Below are 14,025 nucleotides of genomic sequence, written 5' to 3' on the forward strand. Positions count from 1 at the left end.
AAATTCTATGAATATGTTGATTTGAATGAAAATAAATCTATTTGGGAAGTTTTAATCGAAATGGTATAAAACAAATACATTAATTTGATTTTTTAAAAAAAAGGAACACCTCTCTCCACTAATGATTATATTTAACAAATAAAGTTTAAATAAGCAGAAAGGGAACTGGATAGTAATAGAAGAGATTATTTCAGACTCTAGGCCTGACTTTATGATGCTAAGTATTAAAATTTCTGATTAAATCAAAATACAGACATCATTTTTATGCTTCAACGCCACCTTCTAGCAAGTGCTAAGAGATGACCAGTGAGAATAAAGATACCTACAATTTTAGTTTTCTTACAATGCAAGTAATAAATATTAGTGACTCACATAAAGAAATTCAAGTGAGTAAAGACAAAGTTGCCAGAATGGAAATTCTTCTTTATCAAATACATTTTTTTTAAAATACATTAAAAACTCTTTAAGGAAACAAAAAGGCTTCATCCTTTAATACAAAATGTCTGTTTCAGAAAGAATTAAAAACTGGTTCAAATAACTGGAATACAGTTGTTATCAGTTATGGATTTTCATTCTACTGCTAAATACTTGCTAAACTTCTATACGTGTTACTATATCATGACACATTATAGCCCTTGTTCACTAAAATATGATAGATATTAAATATATATGTAATATTCATGCAAGGATCTAAATGTTTATTTAACAGAAGGAAATCAAAACTTCAGTTAACCCATTACTGTGGCCAAAAAACACACCTGAAGAACCCAATAATATACTTATTTAATATAAAGTGGCATTCTTCAATGAGCCCAAAATAAAATATTCCGTATTTGTTTTTGATATATAGAAAAAAACAATGCCACAGTAAAATAAATGACAACTAAATAAATGATAACCCAAAGAGTCAGTAAATGGTGAATACATTTAAGATTTTCATCCATATTTGTTCATAAAAACTAGATAAAGGAAGAAATACCCTAACCTATTTTTTTTTTTTTAATTTAGTACTGAAGACTGAACTCAGGGGCACTCCACCACTGAGCCACATCCCCAGCCCTACACTGTATTTTATTTAGAGACAGGGTCTCACTGAATTGCTTAGTACCTTGTTTTTGCTGAGGCTGGCTTTGAACTTGAGATCCTCCTGCCTCAGCCTCCTCAGCTGCTAGGGTTATGAGCATGCGCCACTGTATCTGGCTCCTAACCTACTCTTAATAATTTAATCTTCTAGGATTCCAGCCAACCTGTGTTTCATTGTATTAGCTCTGATAACTTATTTAGAGGATACTAGGCAAATCAACTTTAAAGAATGATAAAATAACAGAGATCATCCTAGCCAATCTTTATCTACCACAAGAACTGTTTCTAAAGTCCTCCTCTAAGTCATGCAGGTTCTAATCCCCTCATTTATGAAGGTGGCAGTTTAGCTGAATAAAGCATTTCAAGGGATGAGGAGCAGGAGAAGAAGATTAACATTTAACAGGGATGAGAGGTGGGAGGGAAAGGGAAAGAGAAGGGAAATTGCATGGTAATGGAAGGAGACCCTCAGGGTTATACAGTGGAGGAGGTAGAGAGAGAGGAGGGGAGGGGAGGGGAGAGGTGGGGAGGGGAGAGGTGGGGAGGGGGGAGGGTGGAGGATGGGAAAGGCAGCGGAGCACAACAGACACTAGTATGGCAATTTGTAAATCAATGGATGTGTAACTGATGTGATTCTGCAATCTGTGTATGGGGTGAAGGTGGGAGTTCATAACCCACTTGAATCAAAGTGTGGAATATGATATGTCAAGAAATTTGTAATGTTTTGAACAACCCACAATAAAAAATTAAAAAAAAAAAAAAAAAGCATTTCAAGGTGCAAACTGACAAGTAATTACACCTCACTGTTCAAAAATTAATGTGTTTTGAAGTACATTATCAATACAGGATTAATGGTGTATCAGGAATGTACTTATTATCTAGATAATTACAAAGAAGAGATAATAGTTCTGCATTTAAGGATCTAATGGAAAAATAGGGAATAAATTATTTTTAAAAATCTGTTGATTACTAACAGCACTTATTTGCAACTCAGTAAAAAGGAACTCAAAAACTTTTAGGTGAGTGAAGGCATGGGCTCCACTGTAGTTACAATGATGACATGACACCCTTTCTTCTACTTCCCCAACAAAAAAAGAGTCAAAACTCTTATGGTTGGAAAATGAATGACATTGGCTTGGCAATGATGTAAACTGGGAAAACATGAAATATTTGGGAGTTTGTGAGATCCCATGGCTTCTCAATTTACCTGAAGTAAAGCTTAAGTAGACGACTCAGTTTTGTTTTGTAGCAACCATGTTATTTTCAGTTCAGACTACAGTTGTCTAGTTGAGCACAGTGGCACAAACCTGTAATCCCAGCAACTCTGGAGGCTAAGGCAGGAGGATTGTGAGTTCAAAGCCAGCCTCAGCAATTTAGCAACTTAGTGAGACCCTGTCTCTAATAAAATATAAAAAAGGGCTAGAGATGTTCACTAAGTGGTTAAGCGCCCCTGGGTTCAATCCCCAGTAATCCCCCCGAAAAAGAACAGAGTTGTCTACAGCCCCCACTTTATACCTGGCATTTACCTTGTGCTTGCACAAAAAATTATGATGCCAAGAGACACAAATCTGGTTATTTTGTTTGATTACCTGTTGTCTTCGTTTTTCCTCTTCAAGAACAGCTTTGGCTTCTGCTTCTTTTATCTGTTTAGATATATTAAAAAGTAAATTAACAATTTAACTACCAAATTTTATATAAAATTATAACATTTCCTCATTCAGGCTCTAAAAATCCACAGAGGCTTTTGGGAGCCTCAAATTAGAAATCACTTATATGTCAAATTGAGAAGTTTTACTAAGGTACCATCTAGCAGATTGAGGCTGCTAGTAGATGAAGTGTTATTCCTTAACTTATTATAGTAGATGTTAGATACACTTCAAAGCATTAAAACACTATACAGTAAAATGCTTTTAAATTTTCATATTTCCTGTTAAGTTATCATATTAAGAATTTTGAACCAATAATTAAGTTTCACATTTTCCTTAAGTTGAAATTGGCCATTTATTTCAAATGCCCTAACTGGAAGGAAATCCTTTAGTTTCAAACAAAATCAAGAATTTATTAATTGACCGAGTTCACGGGGGGGGGGGGGGGGGCGACACACCAGTAATATTGGTGACACCGCAAACAGCACAGAATCCCAAAATCTTATTCTTTTATTTTGTTAACCTAATATTCAGGAGGCATAGGCTAACATTAAAACAAATGACCATGACCCAGAGCAAATATACTAACTACGGAAAGCTCAGGTACACATCAGGCAGTAAAAAGCACACCTTGGATTCAAAATAACCTTATAAAACTGGGCTTTTATAACAAAAGCAAAAATATAAGATTTCAAATTCTTTTTATTAAGAACACAAATAAATGTACAAAATAAGTAAAGAAAGGCCACTAGCACATAAAAAAATTGTATTTAACAAGATATTACCTCAGATGCTTTCCGCTTCATTTCTTTGCATGTTGCATCACATTCTACTGAAACCTGATTTTCACGTACTTTACTGCATGGCAATTCCTACAAATAATGCAAACTTCAAAGTTTAAATAATCTTTCCTTTAAATTCACAACTGTATGCTATAAAAACATAAAATTTATCCAACAGCTTAAGGTTATAAATATTTAGTAGTCAAGTTCATTAATGTTTAATGATGTAGTTAGAAGTTTGGATATCTTTGTTCCAATAGTGATTACTCCCATTTGCTTCTTTTCATTAGAAGAGTGAAACACCATAAAATTAAAATAATCCACTTAATAATTATTTACTAAGTGCCACAATCAATTTCACTCTAATTTATTTTTGTTCTTTACTTTTCTTTATTGCTTCTTGTTATTCTTCCAGGGAATAAATGTTCTCAAACAGTGCTATCCAACAGAGCTTTCTGGGATAATGGAAATCATCTAAATGTGCACTATTCAGTAGAGTAGCCTTAACCACATATGACAAGTAAGCATTTAAAACAAAATATGATTAGACTACCTCAGGAACCAAATGTGAATACTCTTTCCTGTTAATTCACTAAAATACTCATTTAAATAGCCCACATATAACTAGTGCCTATCATCTCAGTGTAAGTCTAAAGATGTTTCTCTCAACTGTTAATGCTTTTTTTAAAAAGTTTAGAATGAAACTCTTCTAAAGCTTATGATTACACTTCATTGCATAAGTACTATAGGTAGCAAACTGTACTTGGATGAAACAAAATATCTCACAGAAAACTGAAGAGACATCTCAGATTATAAGTGGGGCTTGAATACTTATATTTAAATTTTCATGTTTCCTCTTAAGTTATCATATTAAGAATTTAGAATCAATTATTAAGTAAACACCAGGTAGCAACTTGAAATATCAGGCCTACAAATTTAAATGTAGAATTTACCCATCACAGAAAAATATACTTGGAGCTATGGAAATAAATGAAAAGCAAAGGCCCTATAAAAGATCCTCAATAAATACCTGCTGCATGGATGAACAAAAGAGTGAATGTAAAGAGAAAAATAGCACTTAACCTTTGGGAAAGATCATAGGAATATGAAGAAAAAAAGGAGTTACTGGCTGTGTCTGAGATATGGTAAATTGAGGTCAAGATAGAAGAAAGTTTTAAGAGTCTATACTGCCAACAGGGAAGTCAAGAAAAACAAGATCTGAATAAAACTCTTTCCCTTTATAAATTTTACTGAATAGTATACAGTTGGCTTCCACTGGGCCTTTCAATCATTGGTTTTCACCTGTTTATTCCTGTTACAATTATTTTATCTTAAAATAAATTATTTCCCAGTTTAAGTATTATTTCATTTATAAGGTTGTGCACATGAGGTCTTTTTAAGAAAACACTTTCAAAGCACAATACTTATGACAGATTCATAAATCAGAACAAAGCCTAATTCCAGGCCATTTCTTAAACCATGACACCCATTTTATCACACTGCATTGCTTGTTCAAAGACCTTAAATCTAGAGTTCAATGGCTCTATCCATAAAAAGGGCACTGAGCTTGATTCCAACATAAAACTGTCTTTCTTTTATTATTAAATTGAACAAAAGACTCATTTTAATTATAATAAAAATATTCTTTAAAATTAGAATACAAAAAATAAAATAAAGTCAAACTACCAAGTCAAATAGACAAAATCAAATCAAACAAGAACAACTTACACAGAAAAGTATTTTATACACTTAAAATACATACCTTTTTTATTCTTTTACAAGGACATCTGAGTTTTACCTTCTGGTTGCAATTAAAGGGACATTCACCAGGATGACACATCTCTTTACATCTATGTCCACAGGGAAGCTAAAATACAACCAAAATAAAGCAATTACATATTTACATTTTGGTCATATTGTACCCTTTCCCACACCAAGCAATTATTTTAAGGATGAGCCCATCACACATAGGGACCAATTAATGCTGATTAATGAATGAGCTAATTTTTCAATTTTTTTCTTTTTGGTACATTATTTTAATTATATAGAAATTTTAAACATTCTTCCCAACTCCACGCCAAGATTATCTCAATTATCTCACTGCCAAACTGCAGCTAGTTATAGTTATGTAACTAGGTTTTAGGAAACTGAATATAAAGCAATAAAAGTGATTTTTGCCTTAAAGCATTTCAAAAGAGTACTTCCATGTTCTTCCCTTCCCCATGTGCTGTAAGTGAAATCTTGAGCAATAATGGAAACTATGTCAAAGACAGGTGAGGTGCCCAGCTAACTTGGATCCCTGGATGAATACATGGGACACATTCCTACCCTCCCTGCATTGTGATATGAGAAAGGAAACTTTTTTTGTCCTTAAGCCACTGTACTGTGTTGTAACTGATTAGCCCTTTACTCCAAAACATATTCTTTGACACTATTTACTAATACCCATGATTCAGGCAGTCCAAACAACTCAGTAATCACCATGACATTTGTATCTCTGGTTTTTAATTATTTCCTATCTTATTATCCCAGTCAAGCTTTCAGATGAAACATTCTTTCCCTATTTATTCAAATATTATCCACACTTCCAGACACAGCTTATATACTATAAAAGCCTAATATGAGTTTGTCTATAAATATATAATAGGAGTAATTTAAAACATCTATTTCTAAATTGTTGTGGTACTGCTGTACTGTCTTGAACTATAGCTAAAAAAACAAATTGTTAGGCACTTCAAATATTTCTGTTTCTCCAACCAGAAAATAAGTATACAAATATGCTCTTGGTTAGGGATTAAAATCCAAAACCAGACTACCTGGAACTGATTTAGATTCCCTGTTTACTAACCATGGGACTTAAGGCAAGTCACCTCACTTTTCTGTTTCACATGCTCCGTTTCACTGCAACAAGTGATAACACTTTATAAAGCTGTTGTGAGGTTTAAATGTGTTCAAAATAGTTAGCTATTATAAGTTAGTTGAGGGCAATGATCTTATATTTCTTCATGTCCCTCATCTCAAAATCCCTAACAAAGACATCTTTTAAACAGTAGACACCTCAACAAACATTTAAATTCTCCATTTCTGATTCTCTATGATTCACCAGATTGACCTTTCAAACTACTGACTCCATTTACTTTACGAAATTCTGAATTCTCCTCCTGTCTTTAGCCTCTCTCTAGCATACAACTAGGCTTGTTTGCTTTTTCATTTTTAGCCAAGTCATTCAACTCTAAAACTAAGCTTGGATCACTCACATTGTGACTTCCACTAATCCTACCATAGGGAAGGTTACTGCCAGCGTCAGTTTTACACTGGACACTGCTGAAGTACTTTGGTTCTGTTGTTCCCTTCAGATAATTCCAGGCCCTTAATAAGTTCAGTATTTACTCATATATCAAATACTCGCCTCATAGAGATTTCAGGTCTTTGTATTCCTTTATTCTCACCTTCACTCCTGCAGTGCCTCTAGCCTGACTTTATAAAGAAGACAGACAGCACTGGCTCATCTGTCTTCTCTTCCCCTCAAAATAAATAAGATATAGAGATAATTTCTTAATCTTTTCTTAATGTCTGAGAGAATTTTATCAGTCACCTCCGAGAGTATCTATTCTGCTTCAATTTGAAATCAATAATTCTAAGAAGAAAGTGAATAAGGAAATATGTAAAGCCAATAAAGAAACAGAATAATGGCTTCACTGATCAGTATTTTAGTCCTCCAATGCATTGGCAGTTTTTTGAAATTAGTGAAAAAGTGTTATTAGTTTTGATTTATATAATTCTGCCTCTTCACAATTTCACTGACGTCTTAAAAGTCTCTCTTTTCTCTGGCTGGGTCTCCTACTTTCAAAATATATATCTCTTTTCTCTAGATTTTTCAATTGATTCTGCTACCTCATCTAATTACTACTGCATGAATCTCCTCACCTTTCGATGTTTAGTGCTGCTATATAAACTGAAATGCCTGCCTGGTTCACCACGAATCTCCCAGGAGTCACAGCCATGGTAATGCTACCTATTCTCTAGTTCCCTCTTTGTGGCTGCCTGTTCCAAGGAGAGACCTTGGGTCCAACATGAGCACCTGAGTTTCTCCTGCCCTTTCAAAAGTTTGGCTACACATTATTTTCTTTACAATCTGTAAACTGTGTTCAATATCCACTAAATACATCTTTTTGCCATAAGTTAGAATAAAGTTAGAATCAGTTTTGTAGTTTTCAACTAGGAGAACTGAAACTCATCGAGAAGTACACCATGCTGAAACCCAACATATAACCACAGGCAAAAGTAATGTCAAAAATCCTAAGAAGCCATTCAACTCATCTGTAAACAGGGAAAAGTAAATTAAAATCACAAGGAGATGCAAAAAAAAAAAAAGGCAAAAATAAAAACGTTTGCCAATACTAAGTATTGTCAATGATGTTAAAACAGGAACTTTCACACACTGTGAGTGGGAAAATTTTCTGATAGATTTCATAATGGGAAAATGACCTGATTGTAAATTGGTACAAACATTTTGCAAGTCGATTTGACATTATTTATTGAAGTTGAAATTATACATTCCATGCAACTAAGCAATTAACCTACTACATACCTACAGAAATCTGTATACACATGTTCCCAGATGAACAAGCAAGTTGTTCACTGCAGTATTTTTTATAACAACCCAAACTAGAAACAACCTAAATGTATTCAGTCATGAATACACTATAGAAGAACTATAGTGTATTCATGACAGAATAAATGGACTACAGCTACATGCAATCAAAATGACAGATAAGTAAAGTGTATACTTTTAAATTTTAAATACAAAATTAGGCAAACAATAAATACTATTTGTAGATAAACACTCAGATAGTAAAAACTAAATAAAAGCATGATTACTACAAAAGGCAAATGATAGTTACATACAGAAGGAGGGAACAGTAGAGATGCTGGTAGACTTCTGAGATGCCAGCAATGCTTTGTTTTTTTGACCTGGGTGGAGTTATATGGTATTCACTTCTTATCTATGTGTTAGACTATACATATATGTGATATTTCTTTGTTTTAAAAAATCAAATTCCACACATGTATGAGTTTATCAAAATGAACGCAACTACTATTTATAACTATAATGCTCTAATCACATAACAATTTCCTTGTTAGACATGAAAGTATATGTTATCTCAACTGCTGTTATATTCTAAAAAAATTGAAAAGTAGTTATAAAGAAAGTTGATTAAAATGCATAATATATAATGACTATATCTTCATCACAGATTTCACAGCAGAAGTTTTTCTAAGATATCCAACCTCAGTATTACAGTATTAAAGATGAGCTATCCCATCTACCCTTTCCATTCAAAATGGCATGGGTTTCTTCTCCACATTGCTCTCATATGCTAGCACTTTTAATGAGCCACATCAAATGGCTTACCTACAACTAATACGATTTAGATCAAAATGTCCCATTTTAATCCTAATAACGAGAAATTTTTCTAATATTATGAAAAGTTTATAAAACAATATTGTTTGTAGATAAATACCATTGTCTCTAGCTACTACATATACTAGGAATTTAAAATGTTATTATTTCATTATACTTACCATACAAGAGGACCTTTACATGTTATTTCATTACCACAAACATAGCACTCTTAACTGGAAATTACTGCCCCCATTTTATATATGAACAACTTGAGTTAGAGATTAAATAATATGTCCAAGTAAAAAGTAATACATTGTACATGGGAATGATAAAAACAAATTCAAAATGTTTTGAAAGTAGAAATACCACATGATTTCAGTTTGCGTAGAATCTAACAAACTCAGAAGTAGAGAGTAGAATAGTGGATAGCAGGGTGTGGCAGGCAGAGGTGGGAGTGGGTGGCTGTTGGGAAGATGTTGGTCAAAGTACACAAAATTTCATCTAGACAGAATAAATTCAAGAGATCTATTATACAACATAGAGACTATAGTGAATGGAGTGTATTATATTCTTAAAAACTGCTGAGAGTAGATTTTAAGTATACTTTACCACAAAAAAGCACACATGTGAAGAAATACACAAGATTTACCTACTCTACAATGTATACATGTTTCAAAATTATGTTATACATAATAATTGCTTTTCAATTAAAAAATTTTAAGAAAACTTTAACAAAATAATTCAAGCCATGTTTCATGTAAAAAAAAATTGCAAATTTTCATTTAGTTTCTCTTTATATATTCCAAAGTGTAGAAATACACTTACAGGGCATAGTTTACAGGTACAGTTCTTATTGGCATCTTTATTTTTTCAATAAAATGCAAACCTAACAGTCTAGAAAACACACACAATGCATATAAGGGAAGCAGAGTAGTAGAAGAAATATGCTATGCCACTCCCACATTTTATTCACATTCCATGGGTATTTACCAACCAGGGAGCCAGGGAATCAGGCACTAGATACAAACATATACATACAAACATACTTGCCCTTAATAAATCTACAGTATGGAGAGAGAGGAAAATAAACAGGAATTAATCAGTATATTGGAATTTATAAGAAGCCTATACTTTCTTTCAGTACAAGATATCTACTTGATTCAAAGTGACATGCTTTTTTGTTAATCCTAATTATAGCTTGACTCTATAGCTCAGTGGTTCTCAAAGTGTTCTATAGAGTGAGTGACACTAAAGAGTGTCACCATACTTGAGAACTTAATAGAAACATAAACCTTAGGCACCACATATACAAAATCAAAAAGTATGGGGTAGGGCCCAGTGATTTGTATTTTAAGAAACCCTTGAAGTGATTCTAATGCACACTAAAGTTTGAGAACACTGCTATAGCCTTACCAACTTAAGAGTAATAAACCAAAATGATTTCTGCTAGACACAATGAAATAAATGCACCTTTGCACTCCTTGATTATTCCCAATTATAAAAGTCATTTGGATTGCTCCTAAAATATATGTATATTTTTTAAGAAAGCCCAAGGAGCCAGGGGGGCATGGTGGCACACACCTGTAACCCAAGTAGCTCAGGAGGCTACGGCAGGAGAATCCCAAAATCAAAGCCAACCTCAGCAACAAAGCCCTATGTAATTTAGCAAGACCCTGTCTCAAAATAAAATATTAAAAAAGGCCTGGGGATATGGCTCAGTGGTTAAGTGCCCCTGGGATCAATCCCCAGTACCAAAACAAAAGAAAACCCAAGGAGATTCTGGCAAGACCAGGGCCTCCAGAATGACCTAGAATCCAAAATCTTGAAAGCAGATAAGAAATTTTTAAATAAACATACTTACTCAACGCCATAACAGCATCACCAGAACTAAGGCAATGCTAAGTTGCAAAATAGCAACCCCTGAATTAAATGATCACATTTCCACTTACAAAACCATACCAAGTTCTGAGTCAGATTAAAAGTAAAATAACCTCAGCTACTTATTACCTAGACTCTGAATTGAGACAGAAGAAAATTTATTTTAACAGGGAATTTCAGGATTTAAAAAAAAAAAAAATAAGAAAATTAACTTTGAAATATCCCATGTACCTAGTTGCATTTATATACCAGACAGGATTGTTAAAATAATCATTTGTTGTTTGAAATGGTCTCTCTTTTGATAACCTTAAAATTCTCAGGTTCAAATTTCAAGTTCTTAAACAGAAATCCACAAAATTGGTCCAAAGTTTGAGTTAAAAGGAAATACTGCTAATAAAAATTAAAGATTTAATCAAACAATTATATTTAAGACTTAATTGTCATCTCTTCCCCACATTAGAAAAAGAAACAATTACGTAAGTGCATCAAACAAATAATTTAAAGGAAAGAGGTACTACTTGGTATATCAATAGGTCAAAAGTATCTCTTTTTAAATGTTTTTAAATGTTTACTCAAATCAAATAACTGTCACTATCATTCCCAAGAATAAAAACAGGAGCACCTTCCCTTTCAGAACAGTCAGTTAGACATGGACTTGCTAGAGGGTTTTGAAATTATTGCCAAGACAAGTCACTGGTCAGTGTTTACCATTTTACTCTGAACAACTTTTTCAAACAACTTTTGATGATTTTTTAAAAATATGATGCTTAAAAGTAAAATATTCTAAGCTACTTATAAATTATAATCTCAACTGAGACAGAAGAAAATTTATTTTAACAAAAGGCAATTTTCAGAATTTGAAAATTCAAAAAATTAAGTTTGAAATATCCCGTGCACCTAGTTTCACTTATATAACAGAATTGTTAAAATAATCATTTATTGCTAGAAATGGCTTCTTTTTTATAATCTTTATATAATTATTATATAATTTGCACATATTGTACATATATGATTATATATATGTACACACACACACACACACACACATACTTTATACCAATTGGTAATAAACTGTAAAGGTTCAACCATATGAATGGTACTAGCACCAAAGAACACAATATCTTCTGTGACAGCATATTCAAATACTATGGATATAAAGGTCTATCCTCCCACATTATCCCCTATAGTAGCACACACATGTGCAGGGATGCACATGCATGCACACACACATGCACATACACACACATGCAAATACACACAAACACATACTTTTTAAAATAACTACTATGGATTTACTGTCTAACTGCCCAAGACTCAGACAGTTCTACATTTATACTTTAAGCATGAATCACATTTTAGGGGGGTAAACACTAGGTCAATATTTTTTACATAAAGTTACTTTAAAACTGCTTTCTTTAAAAAAAACAAAAACAAAAACAAAAAAACTTCAAAGGGTCATTCTTCATTTTATCTCCAAATAGCACGTGCATCTATTCTAACCATATGTGTTAGATTTTTATAGACATCACTCACATTTCCTTTAACATGTACATTTTTAGTGGGTCCACAAAAGACCCACTAAAAAAAGACCTGAACCAAACAAGAAAAAGAAAATCCCAGAGAAACAATACCCAAGGAACCCAACTTAAAAGGTCCTATTACAGCTTACCTCTTTAGGGCACTGATTTTTGCAACAACTGAGGAGGTTCTTTTCATTTACATCAGCTGTGGTTATTTTTCTAAAAATAGGACAAATACTTTGATGACATTCAAACCAAAGTCCGTTTCATAGCATTTTTCTAAAACTAATTCACAAGTTCAAATATATCCATAAAATTATTTTTTCTAAATAAATATTAATTATGTATCTATCTGTAACAATTGTCTTCTGATAACTCAAACTAATCAGTCCTTTATCTACTATCAACAAATCAAATGCAGAAAGGCAATCACTATAGGAAACAAGTACAAAACACACATAAAACACCATCCCCACCCACACCTGCCTTCTCTTTAACAGTCCCTGCTTATATCTTTTCCTATAGATAATAATAGATCACTATAGATCAGTTATTATTATGATAACTGTAATTCTCCATTAAAGCTTCTACAATAAAATTAAAAACTAGTATTTTATGTTACTTCAAATTGAATCATTTAGGCTATTCAGTGAAAAATGCAATAAGTTGAATGGGAAAACTTTTTCAGTTGTTTCTGGGCAAGCTATCTATTAATGTTAGAAATTAATTCATTTTAGATCAATCTACACTTTCCCGTGATTTTTTTTGACTCAGTATTATTCAAAAAAAGTCACAAACATCAAGAAATAAAATCAAGAAATACTGTTCTAAAAGAACTGAATAGAACCACCATGAACAATAACTAAGCCAATAAAGCCAAAGCTCCCTATTGTATATATTTCATTTTCCTCTTATTACCTTTATTCTCCTGTCTTTCCTATTCCCTTCGCTAGGCAAAACTGCCAAAATTTAATCTGACTAATGTTAATTAAAACTATTATATTAAATAAGCTATAAATCCACTCTCAGATTATGTCTCAAATTTCTTCACGGAAATAGCACAAAGTATTTATGCTGATTCTGTAAAAAGCTGTTGCATATTTTCCATTCGTACAAGTATGGTATTCACTTCAAAAGTAAATATAAGGGCTGAGGTTGTGGCTCAGCGGTAGAGGACTTGCCTAGCACAAGTGGGGCCCTGGGTTTGATCTTCAGCACCACATAAAAAGAATAAATAAATAAACAAAATAAAGGTATTTGTCTATCTACAACTAAAGAACAAAAATTTTTAAATTTTTAAAAATTTTTTTAAATTAATATAATTAGGGCTGGGATTGTAGCTCAGTAATAGAGCACTTGCCTAGCACAGGTAAGGCACTGGATTCAATCCTCAGCACCACATTAAAAAAATAAATAAAATAAAAGTACTGTGTCCATCTACAACTAAATATATATATATATATATATATATATATACACATACACACACACACACATATGTATATATATATATATATATACATATATACATAAAAAGAGAGTTAGTATAATTATGTTCCATAATTAGAAATAAATCAGCTTTTCAAGGCTTACATCTTTTATATCTAAGAAGAAATTTAGACAAATCTGAAGGGACTAAAAGGAAAAATAGCTTGTGAAATAATTGACTGAATTGAAAGCATGTTAAATTTATTGGAACAAAAATAATCTAT

At 32.5% G+C, this 14,025-nt stretch overlaps 1 protein-coding gene across 3 annotated transcripts in view; it reads right to left on the bottom strand.

The window, feature by feature from the left end:
* Positions 1 to 14,025, bottom strand: part of Nfxl1 (nuclear transcription factor, X-box binding like 1) — a 51,801-nt gene that overhangs the window by 1,095 nt on the left and 36,681 nt on the right. For 2 of the 3 annotated variants that reach the window (XM_046457788.2, XM_046457710.1), the window contains exons 19-22: positions 12,463 to 12,532; positions 5,271 to 5,375; positions 3,512 to 3,598; positions 2,670 to 2,723 (exon numbers count right to left, since the gene is read on the bottom strand). In XM_046457788.2, the coding sequence (XP_046313744.1) occupies positions 2,670 to 2,723; positions 3,512 to 3,598; positions 5,271 to 5,375; positions 12,463 to 12,532 (316 nt within the window). Of the gene's footprint in view, positions 1 to 2,669; positions 2,724 to 3,511; positions 3,599 to 5,270; positions 5,376 to 12,462; positions 12,533 to 14,025 lie in introns of those variants that run through there. The other variant, XR_009228039.1, reaches the window with a different exon arrangement.

This window comes from Marmota monax, unplaced genomic scaffold (assembly GCF_021218885.2).
Source record: "Marmota monax isolate L192 unplaced genomic scaffold, Marmota_monax_Labrador192_F-V1.1 WCK01_AAM20220418_F8-fsc00025, whole genome shotgun sequence".
Taxonomy (NCBI): Eukaryota; Metazoa; Chordata; class Mammalia; order Rodentia; family Sciuridae; genus Marmota; species Marmota monax.